General features: G+C 35.4%; 1 protein-coding gene across 1 annotated transcript in view; it reads left to right on the forward strand.

Annotated features, from left to right (window-relative positions):
• ADGRL3 (adhesion G protein-coupled receptor L3) overlaps nucleotides 1–26,536 on the forward strand; it is an 819,557-nt gene that overhangs the window by 575,277 nt on the left and 217,744 nt on the right. The window contains exon 7 of the mRNA XM_045881084.3: nucleotides 7,245–7,325. Within this exon, the coding sequence (XP_045737040.1) occupies nucleotides 7,245–7,325 (81 nt within the window). The remainder of the gene's footprint in view (nucleotides 1–7,244; nucleotides 7,326–26,536) is intronic.

Raw genomic sequence — 26,536 nt, forward strand, 5'->3', positions numbered from 1 at the left:
ATATTTGAAAAACTTAGAAAAATTCCATATGTCATTCTTAAATGTTTAGTGTAGGTTCCCACATTCCACATGAAATCATTATTGTAGTAGGACAATGAGGTTCAGAGATGTAACTTGCTATCATCCTAAAGGTTGAAAAAGGAAAATGATAAAATTATTTAAAACCCCAAGAGCCAAAATATGAGACCTATTTTGTTTTCAAGGAGGAGGAATGCCATACCTCCAGAGGAAATATCAAGATCAGCAGTTGAAAGTTTAAAGCAAAGAAACAAAAGAAAGGCATGAGATCTGCCTAGAGGGCCATAAACTATTAAATTTGTTTACAACACTATATGGAAAATGAGAGAAATTTGAGCTGAAAGATGGTGTAACTAGAGAAACCAATGGGGACTTTATGGTAGTAAATGTGTTTTTGCTTTAGGAAGAAAGTTGTGTTCCTTTCCCAATTATCTCCATATTTTATTTATGTCTTCTTTTATTCATTGGTCATTGGTGATTAATATATCTATGAATATGTAAAATTTGAAATAAATGCATGAGGAAAAAGCATCTGATACAGCACATTGTGTTCTTTCATTCTTAATTATTAAAAGTAGATTTGGGCCCTTATCTGTACTTTTATCTTTTTAGTTTCCTATCAAAGTCAGATATTATCTCTTGTCTTCTCTTGAACTCTTCAAATGCTGTTCATGGAAATATTAGGCCTTCCCTGATCATCCAGTTTAAAATTGCAACCTGCCTCTTCCACTCCAGATCCCCTTTAGCCTGTTCTAATTTGTTTTCATTGCCCTTCTCATCTTGTACATGAAATATTACTGACCTATTTATTTTGTTAATTGCTTGCAGTCTGTCTCCCCTTACATAAGATTGTGCATTATCATTTATTTTGTTGTGTGATATATGCAAGTTGCTAGAAAGGTACTTGTCATGTATTAGGTACTCAACTAATATTGGTTGATGAATTAACAAATTAAATAATAAATTTGCAATAATAATAATAATAGTAGCTAAAAATTCTAAGTACTTTACTATGTACCAAGTACTGTTGTAATTACTACACATGCGTAAGTTCATTTAACCTTCAATACACACCTATGAGGTAAGTGTTATTATAATCCCCATTATACAAATGAGGAAACTGAAGCACATAAAAGTTCAACAACTTGATGGTTACTGGCTGATTAGTTATACGACTAATGGTTATATGGTTAAAAAGTGGCGGAGTCCAGCTATCAACACAGATAGTTTTGTTCCGAGGGCATGATCTTATCTGTTACAACAAACTGCCTTTAGTTTTTAGGCATAGCCTTGTGGGGGGAAAATGTATGTATTTCATAAATAAATAGTTCTCAAGCTTTTTAACCTCTCAACACACCTGAAAGATTATGTCCCACACACCTTGAAAATTATGGCCTACGAAAGAAGGCTTCAGCGTTGAGAATGAGGGTGCGTTAGTTTTGCAGGCTAGCTGTAAAGCATCCCCTTTCTTACTGTCCACTGATGTTCATCTTGACAACTGCCACCTTGATTTGACTTTTGAAAGTCACCAATTTCTCAAGATGTGTTTCCTCATTCTAAAACGTAGGTTGAGGACTATACCCTATCAAATGTCTTTCTCCCTCCAAATTCTGTGGTTCTACAGAGTGTATTTCTCTGCTCTGTTGTGCAAGTAAATTAGTGACAGTAGAACAAAAAAAACATTTTTCTTGTACCTAATTCTAGCCAAGTCTTTCCTGTATTTGACCTTTAATAGAAATTGTGCAGGGGGCGCCTGGGTGGCTCAGTCGTTAAGCGTCTGCCTTCGGCTCAGGTCATGGTCCCAGGGTCCTGGGATCGAGCCCCGCGTTGGGCTCCCTGCTCCGCGGGAAGCCTGCTTCTCCCTCTCCCACTCCCCCTGCTTGTGTTCCCTCTCTTGCTATGTCTCTCTGTGTCAAATAAATAAAATCTTTAAAAAAAAAACAAAAAAAAAAAACGAAATTGTGCAGGATTCTTCAATAAAATAGAAATTAGATGAAAGTCGAAAAAGAGATGGAAGATAAAAAAAATAATGGCTTTTCCAGAATGCATAACAGTCTTTGGGTTTTTGCTGTGGTGCTGAGTTCTGTTGACCACCACCCCACCCTTAAAATTTCTACATCTTTGGCATACCTGACACTGGATAGTCCACATATTTTCATTTTACAGTGTGAGCTGCTTTTTTTTTTTTTTTTTTTTGGCTGGGTCATTTTTTTTGTTACTTTAACAATGTGGGTGAACTATACAACTTCTGATTCAAATCCTGTTTTATCTATATCCACTGGGGGAGATTGGTCCCTTCCCAGATTTTACAGTTATCTTAATATTAAGTATTTCAATCAGCTCTGACTTAACTATACTACCACCTATAAAAAAATAAATAAGTAAATAAAAAGAAAAAAAACTTGAAAAACATTTCCATGATATTGGAACCCTCATGCACTACTAATGAGAAATGAAAGGGTACAGCCTCTTTGGAAATCAGACTTCAAAAATTTACACATAGATTTACTATATGACCCACCAATTCCACTCTTGTATATATATTCAAGAAAAATGCAAACGTGTCCACACAAAAATTTATGCACAGAGGTTCATAAGAGCATTATTCATAATAATGGAAAAGTGAAAATGATTTCAAATGTCCGTGAACTGATGAATGATTGAATAAAATGTAGTATGTCTATACGATGGAATATTATTTGACAACAAAAAGGAATGAAGTGCCGATTTATGCTACCACATGGGTGAGCCTTGAAAACTATATTGAATTTAAAAAGCTGATCACAAAAGACCACATATTTGTGTAATTCATTTATATGAAATGTTCAGAATAGGCAGATATATAGAGATGGAGAGTAAATGAGTGGTTGCCTAAGATAGGGATGAGTTGGGAGGAAATGAGGAGTGACTGATAACAGGCTTGGGATTTCTTTTTGTAGCAATGAAAATGGTCTCAAATTGATTATGGTGGTGGTTGCACAACTCTGAATATACTGAAAACCACTGTATACTTTAAATGGGGGAATTGTCCGTATGTAAATTATATATCAATATAGATTTATCGCATAAATGTACATCTATACACACATATGTGTATGTGTATATACACATATATATGACATCTTCACACAAATTTATCATTTTACCTAGACTAAAAATGAATGAAATCTCGTAAGCTATCCAACTATTTCTCTACTGCCATTGTTTTCTTTGACTCCTTAGCAATAAACCATGAGCTTTTTTTTCTTTCTCTCTCTCCCTTTTAATTCTTTTATGGAACCTATCATCCAGTATTGTTTATTCCTTTGGTAAATACTTTGTAGGAACTTAAGGTAAGTTGACAGGTGAATAGCATCCCCAGGAAACTCTGTCGTCTAAATTTCATGTCCTATAAAATCAATTTTTAAAATTTAAATTCTATAGCACAAAATAATCAAATAAAAGAGTATATAGGTGAAACTTAATTTGGGAATATATTTCATATAAGAAACAAAGATCACAGAAAATAACTAAACTTTAGTATCAGTCAGTGTTTCTAGCTCTAAGGAGCTGAGAAGGTCAGTCAGTAACTAATAATCCCAACAACAGCCATCAAAAAAGTTCAGTGAAAGTTATCAAGAAAATCTTAATATTTCATCTAAATGGGGAAAATAGAATACTTAAACAATGAAATATTCTTATAACCCAAATATGAACAATTTCAAAAATTATTTAACTTATTTAATGACAGTTCGAACAAGTGGAGATCCATTTAAAAGAAAATGAAGACAAAATATTTTAAATGTGTATTCTCCAAATTGATTTAAAGAATTAATGCAGTTCTAATCAAAATCTCAGTATGATTTTTTGGCTTTCAAATCTAGGGGGAAAAAAGGAAAGTAAAATTCAGGAGAAATAAACAAGCAAATCTGTATCTTTTTAATTTGGAAAATTAAGGGGAAAACTGGAGCAGCACGTTTCACACTTGGACATATCAAGCTTCTGTTATAAGGACCAGGAAAGTCTAGTGTAAGACAGGAGAGCATGTAAAGGCAGTGATAAATGAGAGAGCAGGTATGCTCCCTGTCTAGCAGCATTCTAGTCAAATCTTTGAAAACAGTATGTGTTTGGTGGCTCAGTCCATTGAGCATCCCTCCCTTGTTTTTGGCTTAGGTCATGATCTCAGGTTCCTGAGATAGAGCCCTGCCTCAGGCTTTGAGCTCAGCAGGGAATCTGCTGGAGATTCTTTCTCTCTCCCTCTCTCCCTGCCCCTCCCCCCTTTCTCTCTTGGGAATCTTTAAAAAATATATAAAAATAAAATAAAAAGTAAAATAAAAACAGTATACATTTGCCATGCTTTTTATCTTCCTAAGCTCTTTTTGAACCGATCACATTTTTGGTGGAATATTATTCACCATAATGTCTAGAAGAATTATACATGGAAGTTATTGATGGTTTTAGCCACAGTTTGTTATGATTACCATTATCTTGCAGTAATTCTTAATGAGGGGGTGGATATTTGATAGTTATTGGGTTGTTTTTTTTTTTCAAACTATAATTCTCCATGTTTTATAATGCTCTCCCTGATGAAGAGCATTTATCTCCCTGAGATGCATTGCCTCAGTTAACCACAGATTAGAATAGGGTTTATTACCTCTTATATGTTTTTGTGGAGACAAATGTGTGATCTAAAGTGAAGGAGAATTTTTTTTTAATGTATTTGATTAATGTAGTCAATCAACAGCAGCCTCCATGATTTCTAGTTTTTATTCTGTGGATCGGAAATCTCAGTCACCAAACTGAAATCTATCACTGCATTTCTGACATTCCTCTAAGACGGAGAGTCTCTGTCAATTCCTGTCACTGTAGCTCTCCCTGCCACACCTCATCCTGCAGTTTGCTGGAGCTCTCACTGGAGACAGAATGGACATTTTGACAAACCAAGTTCAGGACTTGACTGTCAATATCCTCCTCTCATTCTGCTGCCTCTTTGATATCTCCAGTCCCCCTTAGGGACATACACACTGTGATCTCGTGCTACCTAAAGTATCCTGTTGAGCACTCTTGAAGTTATGTGCTTATCCCAAGAACAGAGGCAAATGTGACATTTAAGAGGACTTTTTACTTCAAACTAAATGTAAGGTGACAGTTTCACAAGCAGTTACTTGTCAGAGTTTAATCACTAAAATCTATACACTTTTTTTTCCAGGTTTAGTATACGGAGACCTTCTTTGAGAAAAATATTCTGATACACTTGAAAACACTTCACATTTGGAGTCAAAATGCCCCTGGCCTTGCTATTTACTAGCTGCATGTGTTTGAGCAAGTTACTCAGTCTCCTCTGCTTGTTTCTTTGATTTAAAAATATGAATATGTTGGCATAGCACCTACCTTTAAATTCCCGTAGTGACATGGTTGCATAAATGGAGATGATGTATGTATGAATGCATGTTAGTTATTATATGTGGTAAAAGTCCTGTTCCTTGATTAGACACGAAATCAATATTATTTTATATGCTGAGATTATTTGGAACCAATATAAAGTCAAAGATTTTTATTTTCATTTACATAATCGATAAAGTTTCAAACCAATTCATTTGTAATGACACAGGACCTTAAAAATAAAAAGTGATTTTGCAATCAAGTATGCTGCATAGGTAAGCATTAGGTGTTTTCATAATTAAGATAGCCTAAAGTTTTTATTAAGTTGCATTACACATGGACTGCTACAAGGGCACAGTCACTGTCTTACTTCTTTCATAACAGTGCTTTTAGTATTCCACTGAAACATGGCCAGTGAATGCACAATATTCTTAGTTACCATTATGAGGGGCTCTGTATATTCCCATGTCTCCACTGTGTCTGCTGTTAGCTAGAAAAAGGCTGGGAGCAACAACAACTACTATCAACAGGGAGCCATATTAATTATTTGAAATGTGCCTCATAAGAGGAATCAGCAGAGTTTATTACAAGTCAAATATTACTTGAAACAGGAAGGTTACTCTAACTGTTATCATAATCCATGTATCATTAACTTTCCTTGTTTAGGAAAAGAGATTAACAACGCTGTAAATTGCTATAGTAAATGTATAAAATATAACGGCATATTCCCATTGTAGAAAGAAATTGGTGGGTCCTCTGCTTCTACCCAAACCTTTTTTTTTTTAGAAATAGTTTTAAAAAGTAGCTTTAGGGGCGCCTGGGTGGCTCAGTTGGTTAAGCGACTGCCTTCGGCTCAGGTCATGATCCTGGAGTCCCTGGATCGAGTCCCGCATCGGGCTCCCTGCTCGGCGGGGAGCCTGCTTCTCCCTCTGACCCTCCCCCCTCTCATGTGCTCTCTCTCTCTCTCTCATTCTGTCTCAAATAATAAAAAAAAAATCTTATAAAAAGTAGCTTTAGAAATTGAACTCTGTGATTATGCCTTCTTCCGTGAAATTCTAATTGCTTACTGAATCATCAGTATACAAAGTATAGCTACTTTGAACATTAGAAATTTTTTTGTTTGTAAGCTAGCAGTTTTTCCAGTCAGCACCTTGGCCTTCAAATCAACATCTTAACTCGTAAAACAGAAAATATGTTACAAAGTATGTGACCTGGCAGAATGGTTTGCAAGGAATAGAAAATGAATTCATCTACCTGCTTTTTATATCCTGGCTAGTTATTGTTTTTCCATAAAACACACTGAGCAGGAAGGAGTAGTTTTCTATTCAAATAATAGAAATAAATTATAAAAAGTAAAAAAAAAAAATTAACCAAAGTTATAAAGTTATTTAAGTAAGTGCTACCCGAGTTTATTTAACATTGATGCCAGTCTGCAGACTGCATATTACTGGTCTGGGACAATGAAATAAGTGCATAAATTGAGAATAAGTGTTTAGAAACACTTTAGCAAATTGATAGGGTGCTTGTAATCTGACAGTAAAAAATGTGGACTTGTATTGTTTATGTCTTTTTTTCTTCCATTTTATTTTTCTTGTAAGTCATTTTCATTGTATTTTTAAAAGTGTAATTCTACAATAAATGTGTAATTTAATGATAAAAAAATAGGTAGTTTTAAGAAGGACTGATTTAATTGTTTGATGTTTGGATGATGCATAATGCTCCTGTGTTTGATTAGCTCTGTCTACGTGGTATAATGACAATTAATTCAGTGTGAAGAAAGATAATATGACATCATAAAAACAAACAAAAAGATGTAAAAAGACATAACTGCAATGTCTGCTTAACATTTATTTTTGGGTCCACAGGGCAGGCACATCATGGACAGGTGTCCTACATCTCTCCACCTATTCACCTTGACTCTGAGCTAGAAAGACCCCCTGTTAGAGGTGAGTTGATTATTATTATTATTATTATTATTATTATTATTATTATTACTACTACTATTTAAAGAAAAAGAAACTTTATTATTTTTGATGAAGACAATTAAAATACGAATAGTTGTAAATACGTATTTTACAATGCAGTGCCTATTTAAAAAGTGGGGAGGGGGTTATAATGTACAAGGAATCTGATAACAGAAAGAAGAAATTTTATTTATAAACTAAAATATGAAATACTGTTCTGAGAAATATTTGTAAAACAAAATAAGAAATAAGGATACGTAGTGATTCAACTACAGGAGGACTATTTGAAAACCAACTTAGATTCAGAGATTACCAGATAACCATTACATTTTATTGGAATTTTCTTCTTCTACTATCCTTTTTTTAAAATAAATTAATATACTTTAAACAAAGTCATATTGACAGATTTATTTCCTTTCAAAGTGATATTTTATATTTTATATTTTCTTTTTAAAGTCGTTTTAGTGTTAATATTAGTTTTAAAAATATATAAATTAAAATTATGATTTAAATTGATGCCATCTGTTTAAAGATTTTTTAAAATAGTCATACAAAATAAAAATTAAAAGTAACATTTATTTTCCCATAATCGACAGAATTTGTCTTTTCACTTTTAAAGAAATACTTATTATTTTCAAAATGTATTATAATGTTCAAAGCTGACTTGGCTGAAGTTAGATGTTTAGTAGGTAGCAAGCTGGTTGGTTTTGCATGGAAGGAAACTCAGTCAATTCTTGGTAGTCACCTTAATGTCATCTGGGATGATGGTCACATGGCTCTCATCATCCAGCAGTCTCGCACAGGCTCATTCCTATTGTGACAGGATTCCCAACAATAGGTAGACAAGTCCTAAAGCTCAAATATTTTTCAAGACTCTGCTTGTGTTCTGTTTGCTGTGTCTCATTGGCCAAAGCAAGTCACATAGCCAATCCCAGACTTAAAAAGGGAGAAAATGACTCTTATTGCTTGATTGAGGAACCAAAATCCAAAGGACCGTGGATACAGATAAGAGGGGAATTGGGTCATTTCAAACTACCATAGCAAGGCAGAAAAGGGTAAAATGAAGTGAGACAAAAATTGACTGATAAAATAAAGAAATTTAAAGCCAATTAACTTAAACTTGGGAGTTCCAGACCTATTTTATCATTGGTTTCCTCAACTAGTACATGGAAGATCAGATATAAGAACTTCACAGTGTCTTTGTGAAGATTAGGGATAATACAGAATAGAATCTGGCATCTGGTAGGCCAGATATAATGTGCTATCCCTATGTACTTTTGGGCTCACTGCTGTAGCATAGGGAAGAAAATTGGACTTTGAAGCCAGGCAGACCTGAATGACCTTAGGCAGCTTCTTTCTGTCGTCTGTAAATCAAGGATAATAACATCACCCCAGCAAGTTTATTAGGATAATTAAGTAAAATAATAAGTGCCAAGTTCCTGGCAAATATGTGACATAAACTAGACCCTAAAGAGTTAGAAGGTAGGTAGGCATTATTAAAAGCTCCACTTTACAATGGCACAATCTTGGTCAAAATAGTGATGGTATTGATCTGGTAAAGAATCAATTACTAGAATCCAGCAGTCATCTCTGCTTGATATCGGCCTCAAATGGTCCTCTCTACCTTAGAATGATTGTCTTGATAACTTCTAGTTTTCATAGCATTCCTCTATATACATCGACCCAGAGCTCTTCCTAAACTGCTCTGTGATTAACGCAATTGCAGTTAGAGTTACTAGCCCATGTGCCACAATTCTGCAACATTCAGAGAACAGTTAAAAAGGTAAAAAAAGAGGTTTGTATAAATTATCATCACATTGAAAAAAATCTTTTGCTTTTTTTTATTAAAACTATCTAAAATTCATTTAAAAACAAATATTGGAAATGAGATAGAGTTGGCATAATAATAGCATTACTCTGGAACCACAGAGTATTTCCTTTCAACTTTCAGCTGTCACCCCTCATCTTCATTTGCTGTTTTTAATTATACGGAATACGGCTGTTGATACTTATATGCAGATGAACTCTACATATGTCTATATCTATATCTATAAATAGAATTTCTCATGGGGCGCCTGGGTGGCTCAGTTGGTTGAGCAACTGCCTTCGGCTCAGGTCATGATCCTGGAGACCTGGGATCGAGTCCCGCATCAGGCTCCCCGCTCGGCGGGGAGTCTGCTTCTCCCTCTGACCCTCCCCCCTCTCATGTGCTCTCTCTCTCTCATTCTCTCTGTCTCAAATAAATAAATAAAATCTTTTTTAAAAAAAAGAATTTCTCATGTATGTTATAGGTTTTTATATGAATTGTAAAGTAATACATCAGGTTCTTTAAATAAAATGGAATTCTAGCTCCAATAACTATTTTTTTTGTGAGATATAGAACAACATCCTTTGAACTCCCTAAAAATTAACATTAGCTAACCATTTTAGCTTTCCTTTTTCTATTTTTCTACTATAATTATATACATAATTATATGAATATATAATTGAGAATATGAAACATTTATCTAGATATTACTGTCTCTCTATATTCTCTCTCTACATATATTCTCTTACTTTCCCTTTCTGTACCAATTTCTACTAGTCTACATGCATGTTAATGTTTTAGGAATTATTGCTTCACGTATTAATTCCTTATGTATTTTATGGACCTGTATTTTTATAGGAATATCATATTTAATTTTCTGACATTCATCAAAGTAACAATACAAAACAACAATGTTTAAAATGTTATCAATATACTTACCAATATTAGCACAGGGAACTTATTGATAGAAAATATTAACTATTTAACATACGGTAACATATCATATTGCTTCAAATATTTTGCCATTTTATTCTGTTCTCATCTGAAATATTTTGGATTAGTTGGTACTTTTATACACACATACATATATATATATATATATATAGTGATTGTGCTTTGAGTATTTGAGATAATGAACTAATTATTGGTAACTTTGGAATTGTGTTGTAAAACTCTATTCTGAAAAATAATTAAGTAAGCATATCTCAAAAAATTACATTTTTTATCACGTTTTCTTTTTTTTTGCGCCCTCAAGTTCTATATCACCAATGAATCATTATGATATTAATCCACATGCCACTATTTTCCCTCCTTTCAATTGTCTTGACTTTTCACTTTTCTTTCATTTTTTTAAGAAAAAATATGACATTGATTCATTTGTTTATTATAATATGTTTCTTCTTTAGTATTGTGCATTTTAATTCTGACCAACATGATCTTAATAACCATATGGAAAATGTAGTAGCAGGTTACCAAATAGCCTTGAATAAAATATTGTGATCTGCATTTCAAAGTAGCAGCAGTTTATAAATTCTGTAGAACTTAGCCACTGATGAGTAAATTTGAGAGATTCTATTCTTTAAATCTAATGTGATCATACATAGCATTTGGTTACATAATTTATGCCTGTGATAGCTTTATATGCATTCTTCAATTTACAGATTTTATTACTGAATGGGGTGTAAATTCCAATAGTTTACTAGTGCATTAATGTCACAATACATTACAAGGTAATTAACCAGACCTGCCACTATAAATAGAAAAATCGTCACAGCCCTCACTATAAACTACTTAATAGAAATAAGATCCTGAATCAGCATTCACCATTATAGTAATTTTTCTTGCCATATGTCTCATTAATCAGGACTTTAAAAAAGCTTCATCTAGAAGCACTATTATTTTTAAACCTTTCATTATTAAAACAAGTTTGTTATAATTTTCTAGTTAACTTAATGGGATTGATTATATATTTTTATGCAAATATGTTCTACATGCTTTTGAGACATATTTCCCCATTTTTTATATTATAATTGGAAATTAAAAACTACTTTGGTAGTTTTGTAGCAGATTTGTAAATAAGCACATTGGAGTTCTTAGCAGGATTCATTAAGAGTCGTAGTTCTGAAGGTCATGTGTCCTCAACAACTATTCTTTATTCCTGACCTTTATTTTCCTCCTAACTACTCAAATGCAAAACCCCTTACCCCAGAGTTATGTTTACTTTACAAGCAGACTGACAAAAAGAAGGTGGTTGGGTGGGAGTTTATGTTGGAAGTTGAATCAGAATCCTAAGAAGAAGTATATATTATTTGAGACTCAAATATATCAATTGAGGCATGCCCTTGAGTTGAGACTGTATTGTTTTGTTATTGATGTTGTGTTGCTTCATTGTTTTCCTGTACAATTTTGTGACAGCCTTAGCAATTATAGAACCCAACCTAGGAATCCTTCGTAACATCACTAGCAATTCAAGTTAGATAAATTCCTGTCAATAACCCAGGGGAAAAAAAAAAGTTCTCTTCTGAAGAATGTCCTCCATTTATATTACTAAAAATGATATTTATAATGTTCTCCTGTATAAACAGTTTGACAGTTACCAATACTCTCCACCTTCCAATGTAGTAAACCACTAGTAGTAATGCTGGTGAAAACAGTTTGTATTTATTTTGTATAATTTTCCTTTAGGTAAGATCTTATATTTAATTAGAAGTCTAATGCTAAATACTAATTTATGCATTTGCTAATTTGTTGACCGTTACAAATACTCTGAAAAAAAAAACTAAAATATTTGGGCACATTTGAAAAATTACATTTATTTATTTATTTATTTTTTTTAAAGATTTTATTTATTTATTTGAGAGAGAGCACATGAGAGGGGGGAGGGTCAGAGGGAGAAGCAGACCCCCTGCCGAGCAGGGAGCCCGATGTGGGACTCGATCCCAGGACTCCAGGATCATGACCTGAGCCAAAGGCAGTCGCTTAACCAACTGAGCCACCCAGGCGCCCGAAAAATTACATTTATTTTTTAGGTCTTTTTTTTTTTTGCTATAATAAACTGAGTAATATAAATATGCTTCAATTGGCACATAATCAATGAACTAGAATAATGCCAAGCATTAAGTTTTATGTGCAAATTGAATTACATTCGGCAAATCCACATTGAAAATATTTTTTAAAGTTCAAAATAAACAGATGGTCCTGCCTGGTGCATCTATATTAAAAATAGGCTATAGCCAAAGATTTAGCATCACAAATTAGAGACATTAGCACATCATACTATCTAGTGGAATGTAAAAACATTTGAAATTGATTAAGATAAAATAAGAACAAGACATCTGGCATTCTTATTGAGGAGTCTCCAGGCCTGTTTTTTAGTATTCTATGGTGGTATTTTTCTAACTTCTCTTGTGTGCAGACATTATATGGTAGAACATAATTTCCTAGTTTTATCCACCCTTAACCCAAAGGAATAAAAATGAAACTTGCATATAACAGATTACTTTGACCATGTTAAATAAACACACTTTTTCTACACTTATAAATGTCAAACATTTTTTTACTGTGTTTAAAGTACACTGTGAACACCTACAAGATAAAGCTTGTTAATATTAATGGTAAATATCATTCCCATTTATTAAGTATGTATCTTGTATCAGACACAGGAAAAAGTATTTTATATGCATTGTCTCATTTCATTTTACAAGGATCCTATCACTTTTTCATTCAGACTTACTGGTCATCATCATTGTATTTCTAGCATTAGGCATACTACTGTATAGTAATACTTGAAATTAGGTTGGATTTAATTGGAGTTAAATCCTAAACTTAATGGTAAAATATACTTTTTATTCAGTATTATTAGAAATAAGTATGAAGGTTTTATAAATTATAACATACTTTACAAATATAAGTCATTGTTTAAAAGCCAGCATTTATCATTTGAAATAATTTAGCACAATCCTACAGGCCCCTTGTGGTATATAATTCATATGTTGAGAATAATTATTCCAGAAAGTAGCCTGATCTGGTAGGTTTTTATAGTAGGTTCTTGGTCATCTAGTCCTGATAGTCCCTCATGAGCCTGAAAGAAAAGGGAGACCGAGTTTTTTTGAATTCTACTTTTACATTGGCTCATAGAATGATATTCTTAGTACTTAGAGGACATTAAATAGAGGCTTGATACTGTTGTCATCTGAACAACCTCTTTCAGGTTCAGTGTAGCTGATGGTAGATCCAGTGATAATGATCCTTGACTTGAATGACATTTCCTCCGTGGAGCCTGTTGCTCAAGGCAAGGGAAAGTCTCTGGAACTAGGATGGGTCTAAGCAGCTATGACCAGGGTTCAGTTCTTTGAACTTCATACCTCCCCACCCAACCCCCATCCCCAGCACCCTCTGCCCTCCAAAGATTGCTCACTGGCCCAGCTCTCCTAAGATTGTGCCTTTAAGTTCCAGGACTGACTACTGTTTGTTTTTCTTGGCTTTTATTTTCATTTGGAAAGATGGAAGTGTAGCTGCTAAAACAGTTAGCATTTTTTGAATGTCACAACTTTTTATAGCAAGCTATTGCTAGTTAGTAATAATAATGATAGTAATAATAATATAATAGTTAACATTTATCTTTAAATCATACATTCAAACTGAAAATTACCCACATGACTCCCTCTCTCCCAATTACCATAGAAAATCAATCATAATATTCTTCTGAATATTCCAATAGATACATACTTTTTGAGTGGACATGGTATGAACACTTAATATTTACAATTAACATTTGTTCCTGGCTCTCTTCAAAGCTCATGATATGGATTACTAATTTCATTAATTTCCTGAATCCCATGAAGGAGGTAGTATTATTATTGTAATTTTGTGAATAAAAAATTTGAGCCATTGAGAGATTCTTTTTTTTCTTTTTTTTAAAGATTTATTTATTTATTTATTTATTTATTTGAGAGAGTGAGAATGAGAGAGAGAGAGAGTACATGAGAGGGGGGAGGGTCAGAGGGAGAAGCAGGCTCCCCGCCGAGCAGGGAGCCCAATGCGGGACTCGATCCCGGGACTCCAGGATCATGACCTGAGCTGAAGGCAGTCGCCTAACCAACTGAGCCACCCAGGCGCCCCGAGAGATTCTTTAACTTCATAAAGGTCAGGTTAAGTATTACACATTGAACCCAGGAGTCAAACCCAGGCATCTATAAAGATTCTACTCTTGTCAGTTTTTCATTTATACAATAGGAATCGTGATTTAATTTCTAAAACAACATACTATATAGCAAGTAATTAGTAATGAAACATATTATCAACAAGGGATCGGAAGATCTAACTATCCGTAGTACAGTATTTTAAAGAAAATTCCTCACCATCTCTATTAGTCATCTTAAGAAAACAATAGGGCACAAGTAGTGTGAATACTTTACTATTTAGTACCCAGTGACCAATAAGTTTTTTGTGTATCCATGTGACATCCATCCATATGTCTTCTTCCGTGAAATAGAATATCTTTGTTGTACTGTTACACTGTTACTTTTTACTCTTTTCATAAAATATCTTACTGTTTCTCTCAAAAGAAGTATTGAAAATCATACCATAAAAAAAAGAAGTCAGGCATTGTGATAAATTACCCTATTTTTGTAGTTTTCAATATCCTCTCCCACAAATGGTTATTATTTGTGTAATCACCAGAAAATAATTTTATACCAGTATACTAAAAATTAATTATCTTATTGCCTGGAGGAGACAGCTAGCTGATAGTTGTGTTGACAGCTACTACCAAAGCCTGGGGTGGAGGAGGTTTTGACTTCCAAATGGAATAATCACCCTTGTCCCTGCCTATTGAACACTCACAGTTGCAAAGTTCCGATTCTTTGGTGTACTCACACACATATGCACTCATGCACACACTCATGCCCTCAGGAGTATCTTCTTTAATGATTCTTACTTGGCAATAGATTTAAAAGACAGCATGGTAAAATCCATATATGTTAAATCCTTAAATTTTAAAATATCTTTTACTCTTAGAGTCAATTGCCTAAGATTAGATAAAGATCTCTTTTCTCTTAAAATACATTTATATACCTTGACAGGAAGGACAGTAAGCGTTGGGACTGTTACATAACATTCACTTACATATCACTACTTGGTGAATGAGGATCTTGTTTCCCCAGCTGCTAAAAATCATATTCTTCTCTATGGGAAGTGTTGATTTCGGCAGTTATTCACCCTATAACATCCCAAACAGTATTACCTTCACACTAAGAGGCACTTAGCTCCCTTGATGTGTACTAAGAAGCACTTTTCTCTTTGTTCGTGTATCTCTGGGTCTAGCAATAACTTCCAGTTCTTAAGAGTCCAGCAAAAAAAAAACCAAAAAACAAAAACAGTTTCCCTCACTGGAGCAGGTGCTCCTGTTAAGTTTGGCATCACATTCTCCTAGATGGAGTCACATGTTTAAATTAGTTTAAATGCTAATGCTGGCATGTAATCTGCTAACCCCACCCCAGGTGGCTAACTATATGATCATGGAAAAATCTCATCTCCACAACAACAACCTGTTTCCCAAATTTGCTTAAGGATCAAATACCAAATATGATACTATATATGAAAGTGCTTTATACCTTATAAAATGCTGTGTAAATATTGCTTAGTATAATTTAGCAGCAATCTTTTTTGCTCCAGTTTAAAACTCAGTGTAGCTCATACATGGTAAGATCAAGAAAATAAGTCCTCAGAGAGTTTACAATGTTCTTATACTCCTAATTTCCTACCGGCTTAATTATAATACAGTTTTAAACAACCAGGTTTTTTTTTTTTTTTCTGTGAATGTCTATGCATTTAATTTCAAACATGTATCAAACATAAAACTATAGATCAGCTCTTTTTTCTGTGGTCTTCTGAAAGACTAACTTTCAGTCAGTGTTGAACAAGTATTTTCTATGTGATTGCATCTTACACATGGGTTAGATTCTGAAGTTAGTGAGGTCAAAAAACAAAAACAAAAACAAAGCGTGCCTTCAGAAATCCTCTAAATTATCCACAAAATACAATATATCCAACAGTGAGTTATTCCTCAATATCAGAAAATGTGAATATAGAGACACCTAAAACCTCTTTTGGCTGTGGTGATACCTATTTGATGAACCGTGTGGGGAAACATAGAACTGAAGAAACACTGTCCCTGTCATCCTTTCTCTCTGGGCCATGTGCTCATTGATTAAAATGCCAAGTCAAATTGTTTCCTAAATGCTTTATGAATGTATGTAGTTGAATTTAATTCAAGTCAGTTTTGCTGTGATGGTACTATACTGAATGCCAACTATTTGCCATGCACTTTATAGGGGACTGGCCTGCAGTGATGCACAGGAGAGGAAAGATGTTTGTCCTCAGGGGCTTTACCTTGTATTGGAGGAAGTGAACAACAGATCAATTATATATGACATAAATAAGATTATGAATTGGGTTATGGTTAGAGGTATAAAGGAGATATATAAGGTGGATGGTCAAGAAAAAACACTCTAGGGGAGCCTGGGTGTCTCAGTCGGTTAAACATCTGCCTTTGGCTCAGTAAATGATCACAGGGTCCTGGGATGGAGCCCCATGTTGGGCTTCCTGCTTGCAGGGAACCTGTTCTCCCTCTTTTCCTTGCTCATGCTCTCTCTCGCTATCTCTTTCTCTCTCCCCCTCTCAAATAAATAAATAAAAATAAAAATAAAGAAAAGAAAAACAACTCTAGGGAGGTGACTATTGAGTTGAACTGTGAAGAACGAAGGTGAGTTGTGTCTTGAGTTGTATCTATTCTTTATATATTTCGGATACTAACCCTTTATGAGATATGTCATTTGAAAATATCTTCTCCCATTCAGCAGGTTGCCTTTTAGTTTTGTTGACTGTTTCTTTCACTGTGCAGAAACTTTTTATTTTGATGTAATTCCAATAATTTATTTTTATTTTTATTTCCTTTGCCTCAGGAGACCTATCTAGAAAAATGTTGCTACAGGCTATGTCAAAAAGATTACTGTCTGTGCTCTCTTCAAGGATTTGTATGGTATCAGGTTTCACATTTAGGTCTTTAATCCATTTTGAGTTTATTTTTGTGTATGGTGAAAGAAAGTGGTCCAGTTTCATTGTTTTACATGTGGCTGTCCAGTTTTCCCAACATCATTTGTGGAAGAGACTACCTTTTTCCCATTGTACATTCATTCCTCCTTTGTCAAAGATTAATTGACCATATACTTGTAGGTTTATTTCTGGGTTTTCTGTTCTACTTCATTGATCTATGTGTCTGTTTTTATGTCAGTACCATGTTGTTTTAATTACTATCACCTTGTAATATAACTGAATATCTGGAATTGTGATACCTCCAGTTTTGTTTTTCTTTTTCAAGATGGCTTTGGCTATTCACGGTCTTCTGTGGTTCCATACAAATTTTAGGATTATTTGTTCTAGTTCTGTGAAAAATGCTTTTGGTATTGTGATAAGGATTGCAATAAATCTGTAAATTGCTTTGGGTAGTATATACATTTTAACGATATTTGTTCTTCTATCCCATGAGCATAGAATGTCTTTCCATTTCTTTGCATTGCCTTGAAATTTTTTCATCAATGTTTTATAGTTTTCAGAATACAGGTCCTTTACATCTTTAGTTAAGTTCAGTCCTAGATATTTTATTGATTTGGTACAATTGTAAATGAGATTGTTTTCTTTTCTTTCTTTTTTTTTTAAGATTTATTTATTTATTTTGAGATGGGGGAGGGGCAGAGGGAGAGGGAGAGAGAATCCTGAGCAGACACCGTGCAGATCATGGAGCCTGATGTGGGGCTCGATCTCACAACCCTGAGATCACAACCTGAGCTGAAAGCAAGAGTTGGATGCTTAACCCACTGAGCCACCCAGACACCACCGGGATTGTTTTCTTAATTTCAATTTCTGCTGCTTCACTGTTAGTGTATAGGGGTGCAACAGATTTCTGTACATAGATTTTATATCCCATGACTTTACTGAATTCATTTATCAGTTCTAGTAGTTTTTTGGTGGAGTCTCAGGATTTTCTATGTATATTATTACGTCATCTGCAAATAGTGAGTTTGACTTCTTCCTTATTAATTTGGATGCTTTTTATTTCTTTATGTTATCTAATTGCTGTGGCTAGGCCTTTTGGTACTATGTTGAATAAACATAGTGAGAGTAGACATTCTTGTTCCTGGTATTAGGGGAAAAGCTCTCAATTTTTTTTTACCGTTGACTATGATGTTGGCTGTGGGTTTTTCATATAAGGCTATTATTATGTTGAGGTACGTTCCCTCTAGACCTACTTTGCAAGGGTTTTTATCATGAATGGATGTTGTACTTTGTCAAATGTTTTTTCTACATCTATTGGAATGATCATATGGTTTTTGCCCTTTTTCTTACTGATGTGACATAATCATGTTGATTGTTTTGTGAATATTAAACCACCTTTGCATCCTGGGAATAAATTCCACTTGATCATGGTGTTCCATTTTTTTGTGTGTATTGTTGGATTCGGTTTGCTAATATTTTGTTGAGGATTTTTGTGTCTATGTTCATGAGAAATATTGGCCTATAGTTCTCTTTTTTTGTAGGGTCTTTATCTTTTTGTGTCAGGGTGATGTTGGCCTCATAGAATGAATTTGGAAGTTTTCCTTCCTCTTGTATTTTTTTGGAATATTTTGAGGAGAAAAAGTATTAACTCTTCTTTAAATAAAAAAAACAAAATTCTTAAAAAAAAGGGTGGCTCAGCCAGTTAAGCATCTGTCTTAGGCTCAGGTCATGATCTCTGGGTCCTGGGATTGAGCCCTACATTGGCTCCCTGCTCACAGGGAGCCCTATTCTCCCTCTCGCTCTGCTCCTTCCTGCTCTGCTCATGCTCTCTCAAATAAATAAATAAATAAATAAATAAATAAATAAATAAATAAATAAATAAAATCTTTAACTCTTCTTCAAATGTTCGGTAGAATTCGCCTGTGAATCCATCTGGTCCTAGACTTTTGTTTTTTGGGAGTTTTTTGATTACTGATTCAATTTCACTAATCAGTCTGTTCATATTTTCTGTTCTTCCTGCTTTCATTTTGATAGGTTATGTTTCTAGGAATTTAACCATTTCTTCTATGTTGTGCAATTTGTTGGCATGTAGATTTTCATAGTATTCTGTTACAATTGTTTCTATTTCTGTGATGTTGGTTGTTATTTCTCTTCTTTCATTGGAGATTTTGTTTATTTAGTTCCTCTTTATGTTCAAATAATTCAGTTTAACAATGGGCAGAAGACATGAATAGACATTTCTCCAAAGAAGACATACAGATATCCAAGAGGTATATGAAAAAATGCCCAACATCACTTAACACAGGGAAATGCAAATCAAAACTACAATGAGATATCACCTCACACTTGTCAGATTGACTAAAATCAAAAACACAAGAAACAAGTCTTGGCACGGATATGGAGAAAAAGGAACCTTCTTGCACTGTTGGTGGGAGTATATATGTAATATCTATATAATGGACTATTATTCAGCCATAAAAAAAGAATAAAATCTTACCATTTGCAGTAACATGGATAGAGCTAGAGTATAATGCTAAGGAAATAAGTCAGAAAAAGAGAAATACCATATGATCTCACTCTTTGTGGAATTTAAGAAACAAAACAAGTGAGCAAAGGAGAAAAAAGAGAGAGAGACAAACCAAGAAACAGACTCCTTTTTTTTTTTTTTTAGATTTTATTTATTTGAGAGAGAGAAAGAGAATGAGTGATGGGGAGGGGCAGAAGGAGAGAGAGAGAGAGAGAAGCAGACTCCTTGCTGAGCAGGAAGCCCATTGTGGGGCTCCGTCCCAGGATCTGAAGATCATGACCTGAGCTGAAGGCAACCTCTTTTTTTTTTTTTTTAAGATTTTATTTACTTATTTGACAGAGAGAGATAGCGAGAGCAGGAACACAAGCAGGGGGAGTGGGAGAGGGAGAAGCAGGCTTCCCACTGAGCAGGGAGCCCGATGCGGGGCTCGATCCCAGGACCCTGGGACCATGACCTGAGCCGAAGGCAGACGCCCAACGACTGAGCCACCCAGGCGCCCTGAAGGCAACCTCTTAACTGACTGAGCCACCTAGGTGCCCCAAGAAACAGACTGTTAAGTATAGAAAACAGAATGATAGTTACCAAAGGGGAGGTGGGTGGGGGGGATGGGTGAAATAAGGGATGGGGAGGAGGGGCGCCTGGGTGGCTCAGTCGTTGGGCGTCTGCCTTCGGCTCAGGTCATGATCCCAGGGTCCTGGGATCAAGCCCCACGTCGAGCTCCCTGCTCAGAGGAGAGCCTGCTTCTCCCTCTCCCACTCCCCCAGCTTGTGTTCCCTCTCTCGCTGTCTCTCTCTCTGTCAAATAAAAAAATCTTTAAAAAAAAAAAAAAGGATGGGGAGGAAAGATACACTTACCATGATGAATAAAATAAAATACAATAAAATGATAAAATGATTTTAAAAACCACATAAATGGACATGATTTCTGGAACAAAGTGAGATAGGGAACTAAGGATATAGGCAGAGTACTTATTTAGGACCCAGATCAGGCAGCCTTTTTTTTTTTTTTTTTTTTTTCCTAAGGAAAAAACAGATGGACAAGTATTAGAGCAATAAAAACAGATATTTTTCCCCCAGGACTATTGCAATAGGGAAAAAGAGCAGTATAGGGGTGCTTGGGTGGCTCAGTCGTTAAGCGTCTGCCTTCGGCTCAGGTCATGATCCCAGGGTCCTGGGATCGAGCCCCGCATCGGGCTCCCTGCTCAGCGGGAAGCCTGCTTCTCATTCTCCCACTCCCCCTGCTTGTGTTCCCTCTCTCACTGTCTCTCTCTCTGTTAAATAAATAAATAAAATCCTTAAAAAAAAAGAAAAAAGAAAAAGAGCAGTATAGAATGGGCATCAACTCCAAGCATAGCATGGACAAGTGGGAATGTATAGCCAAGGAACAGGGTGGGAGGTCACTGGATGGAAAGTTACTAAGAGGAAATGTCAGGGGGATTCTGGAAACAACTTGATGGGATTTTTGCAGAAGACAAGCCAGAGTGATCAGACATCACCGAGGGGGTGGTAGAGGATGAGAAACCTGATCAGATACAGAGTGTGATCAGATATGGAGCATGGTGGGTTATGGCTAAAATGATTTAATAGGTAGTTTTCTTTGCTGTACCTGGATTTTACACAAGTGTAGAGATGGTCCTAAGAGAAGGTTCAGGAGCCTAATTAAAGTTTGGTCAAGCAAAGAGTCTTTGCCAGCCTAGTAAGCCCTGAAAGGAGTTAAGGTTTTAAGAGCTGTGAAGGTTTTAAAAGCCCCTGAAGGGTTTTTACACAGAATACTACATAATCTGATTTCGATTTTTAAAAGATGACTCTAGGTGAAGAATGGCTTAGAGAGAGGTAAATCCAATCATCTAGGTATGGCCTTTCCTTAAAATTTCATTTACAGAATTCTCTCTTGCCATTTAAATTCTCTGAAGATTCTCTTCCTTCTAGCTCCTCCATTTTCCACATTACTAGCTTCTGGGTAATGTGTGACTTCTCATCTCTGAGTCAGGAGTAGCTGACGGATTTGGAAACAGACAAATTTAGACTGCTGTGGGAGCAAGTGCTGAGCCCTTTGGAAGCAGAAGCTGAGAGGACACACGCCTGGAGTCCACTCAGTGCCCAGGGCAGGGGTTACAGGGCCTACAGGGAAGAAGAACATTTCCTAACACATAACCAATGAAAAGACTACATTTGCTTCGCCCTTAAGGATCAGATTCTCAAACTACACACAGAATATTGATTCTGTTAAAATAGGCATTGTTTGCGATTCTTGGCTGGTGATTGTGAGGCTGTTCATCTGTTGGTGAGGTTAGTCTGTATTGCCTCTGGAACTGGCCAAGGCTTCAGTGTCTGTCCACCATTGATATGGTATGAACTGAGAAAGAAACTGGCAAGAAGGCTTGTGGCTCAGATTGTAATACCTCTGTGGACTAAGCCTAGCAATTCTAAGTATACTATCTATAGACATGGGGGAAACTACAAAGGACTTCACGCATAGAAGGCAGTAAGCAACTATTTTGCATTGAAATGTTGATTGAAATGCTTAGGATGGATTGGGAGCAGAGAGAATTAATAAGTTATTTCAAAAAAGTTCCTTGAAAGTGCAAACTAAAAGATAGTAGCAAGGGGAATAAAAGAGACATGATAGATTCATAGATATTGTAGTTAAAACATAAGACTTGGGGCACCTGGGTGGCTCAGTCAGTTAAGTGGTTAAGCGTCTGCCTTTGGCTCTGGTCATGATCCTGGGGTCCTGAGATCAAGTCCCGCGTCGGGCTCCCTGCTCAGTGGGGTGTCTGCTTCCCTCTCTCCTTCTGCCCCTGCTCATGATCTATCTCTCTTATGCTCTCTCTTTCTCAAATAAATAAACTCTTAAAAAAAAAAAGTAAGATTTGGTGATTGGATATGAGAGAGGAGTAAGAGATAATTATTGGATTTCTAATTTGGATAATTTGGGTGGATATTGATAGTGTTCTGGAAGACAAGGGTAGTTCATGTTCGAACTGAAGATCACCTATTATTAATTTTTGGAAAATACATGTAACATGAAATGCGATTGGAAATTGTTTCCTTTCAGTCTATGGGAGATGTAAAAAAATAATTCCAAGGGTATCTGAGACCTTTAGCCTTTTACAAGTAATTGAATTGGCCCTTTGGTCACCAGGTGGTTAGTTATCACAAGATGTAATTTATTTAGAAAAGTAAGACTAGTGGATTTATGTGATACTGAGTCTGATAAAGTTCTTTCCTAGAACCTGAAAGGCATGCCTGCCAGACTTTATTTAGGTTTTAATGAATGAATAAATGAAGCCAAGGCCATAGAGTGAAAACCACCTGTGGTTACCAAATGGTCCATGCCTTTCCTTTGTTTCACTATTTTGAACAATTGTACTTCATTTCAAATGTGTGTGGTCATTTGAGAGGGGCACCTTCAGGGCGTACTTGTTTGTTGGTTAGATAAAACCATTCCTGAAGATAGAACACAGTATATACAGGCTGCTCAGCAAGCAAATAAAACCCAGAATACCAGATGGAAAATGTCTTAGCCTTCTACTTGTGATTTCTTAAAGTTAAAAAAGAAGAACGGGAGGTAAACATTCAAATTTTGCTTCCGTTTTTTTTTTTTTTTCTGTTATATAAAAATGTGACGGTGATACCTTAGAGAAAACGGGTTTAGAAGCGAATCCTCAGAGCTGTAAAATCACCTCCCGCCCCAAGAAAAATTTGTGGTATTATTTTTCTTTATAAAATCTACCCAGCTAAAATACTTTCTGATGAGTTTAAATGCATATGAACTACGGCTCTGGAGAATTTCTTAATTGAGTACTTCATTTTGCACTTTATTGAAATGTGTACTTGGAAAACATTGGTGAAATTTGCCATTTCCCACCTGGCTCCAGCAGCAGCTGGAGCCTGGACTATTTTCAGTGGTCTACACTCATGCAGCACTGATCTAAAGCAAATGCCACATTAAAAGCTCCCTCCCTGCCCCTTCTTCTGTTAAACGTACCTAAGGTAAAAGGGAGAGCATAATATTTTATTAAAGCTCCAGCTATTTTCCTTTCTGTCCTCTTCCCTTTCCATCCCTACCACTCTGAAACTATTATGAGTGGTCATGCTCTTAATTTTGAAATATTTATAGGAAAAAGATTTGTTTTAAATGAGCAGATGGGCCAGTTCTAAGACAAGCTGCTATATTAATAAACATGTGTGGTGCTTTATCAGCAAAGGAGCCTATTTTGACACTTCTTCTGGATGATTTGTATAACCTATCAGTATCACACCTGGTGCAGGGACAATAAATGGGCACTTAATAGTCAAGCAGTGTGCGAACACCTTCCATTATAACTTCATTATGTCAGATATAATCATCTATTACTGAATGTCAGGCACTCAATTTATGATCAGTTGCCCTATGGAATTAGTGGCCATACAAATAAATGGCCCATTCATGTCACTTTTATTGTAAATTTCCTTCTCCTAATACTGGCCCCTTTTTCAAGCACATTTAAATAATTTGATATCCTTTTGGGATTTTAGAATACAAAACATTTTGTTTATATTTATCAAATTTGGAAAAAAAGGGCAAATGTGAATCACATATGGTATAAAATTTCACTATGTTAATGCACACATCTGTCCAAAATAATAGTGCAATTTTTTAGTTTCCTTTATTAAGGAACTTTAGTTTGATTTTGGTAAAGTGACAATGCTTTTGAGGAAAAAAAAAGAAAAAAAGATTTCTCCCTAGAGATCTGTTGTAAAACAATGTGCATATAGTGGACAATGCTGTACTATACATTTAAAATTTGGTTAAGAGTAAATTTCATATGTGTTCTTTACCACAATTTAAAAAGACTTCTCCATTGGACAGCATAAACAAGTATATATTCAACCTTGGCACAGTCAACAGGGTGATATGTATAGGAGAGAGAGTGAAAAGAAAAGAGAAGCTGAGGTTTATGAGAAGGAAGCTGAGGGAAATAAAAAGAGAGCCAAAGAACTACTACTTTGTAGGATTTTTAAAACCAATGTTCTCTACTGTCATCTTCAGAATCTTCTGGTCCTTTTTTTTTTTTTTTTTTTTGAACTTGAGAACATACAGTCAGAACTTCTCTATGTCTATTTTCAAGATCATTCTTAGAGCTTCAAAGCTGTTCTTGTGAAGATTCCTGTCTGAAAGTATTACTTATGAAAAAAGTTCCCTTTAGAGATGTCTCAACTGCTATCTAATGATATTAGCCCTGGAGTGGTGGTAAGGCCAACTATTGGTAGGGGGGGGAGACTCTCAAAGACTATTAATCAATAAAACTATTGGACCTGCCAGATTAGAAAGAAAGTGAATGTTACAGGCAGGAGAATATTAACGGACTGATAATAGTGTTGGATGGTATGAAATTGAATCTACATTTACTACCAACACCATAGTAGGATTGTTTTTTACCATCTAAAAGGCTGGAGCTACCAAAAAGAAGGTTCTCCCCGTATCATATTATGGACCTGGTTGTCTTTCACTCAGTTCTGGTGTTCAATGCGTTGAATGGTGCCACTTGCCCTGGAAACAATGTGGCAGAAGACTAACTTCTTCTTTGGAGTTATAAGCTTGAAGAAATCATGCTTTTTGGAATGTTTGTCTTGCACAACTGAAAAAATGTCATCAAGAAGAAATAAGGGAAAGATGTTAGGTGGGAGATAACAGTGAGTGTATTCCTAATACCCTAAAGAATTTAAAAGCTCTGGTACTGTGAAAGAATGCAATTGCAAAGTTTCACTACAATAATAAATTAATAATGGGCATGGACCTAACTGCCTCTGATTTCTTCTCTATCGATACCAGTGGTCAATACACATTCGTCTATAGACTATCCCACTGACTTGAATGACAGGAGAGCTCATTAAGATACTCAGGTTGCAGGAGATGATCTTTTAATGACCAACCCAATAAATATTGTTCAAATTTATTTGGTGAAAAGTCATACTAAGGTGACTTAAAGTGACTGGCTGAGACTCTTTAGGGATGTAAGCTCCCCAGATGAACTGATGAAGATGGCCTCTTTTAGAGATCTGAAACCTTGGGCAAGTGTAAGCAGAATCAGAGGGGAGCTGGCAGCAAGTCTCATTTGGCTAGCAAAATATTCCAAAACCTGCAGAGTAAGCCTCACGTAGGAGTGCCCTGAGCCAATTCAAGCACCAGACACTGACTAGACCTCATTGCCTGATCTAAATTACCAGTCTGGTACTTGACAGGGAGGGATCTCTGGTAATTTACTCTCCTTTCTCCCATTATTTATATCTCACAGCTTCATTGGATCTGCCACATCAAATATCTAGCTTGATCATCTGGAACCTTATTGGAAAGCCTGTTTTTATAGTCACTTGACTGGTCCAGAATCATTGTTTTTCTCACCTTTCTGATCATCAGCGTTATGTAGAGCCACATATAGTTTCTGCAGTGTCTACAGGCAAGATCTTGAGTGTTTTGGTGTGCAAAGTAAAAACCATTAAGGAACACTACCATCTAGAAATTAAAAGAAAAAAATATGCATTTATTTGTACCCTTATCCTCAAATTCATTTTATTTTTACTGGTTATGCCAAGGCTGAATTGAGAATAGAAGCATATATCATGTTGTATAAACAGTAGGAAAAATATGGGCCACACTGAGATTTTATGTTTAAAAACTAACATAATTCTTGCAAGGGCATTTGGTTCATGCTAAAAATGTGCAATGGTGAACACTGCCTTTTTGTTCTACCTATGTTTATGGTCTTTAAAAAACATGCTAGTAGTATCAGTTAAAATAGAAACTGAAATTGGGCATCAC

This window comes from Mirounga angustirostris, unplaced genomic scaffold (assembly GCF_029215605.1).
Source record: "Mirounga angustirostris isolate CCGP_5_RB_7025 unplaced genomic scaffold, mMirAng1.0.hap1 SCAF_2, whole genome shotgun sequence".
Taxonomy (NCBI): Eukaryota; Metazoa; Chordata; class Mammalia; order Carnivora; family Phocidae; genus Mirounga; species Mirounga angustirostris.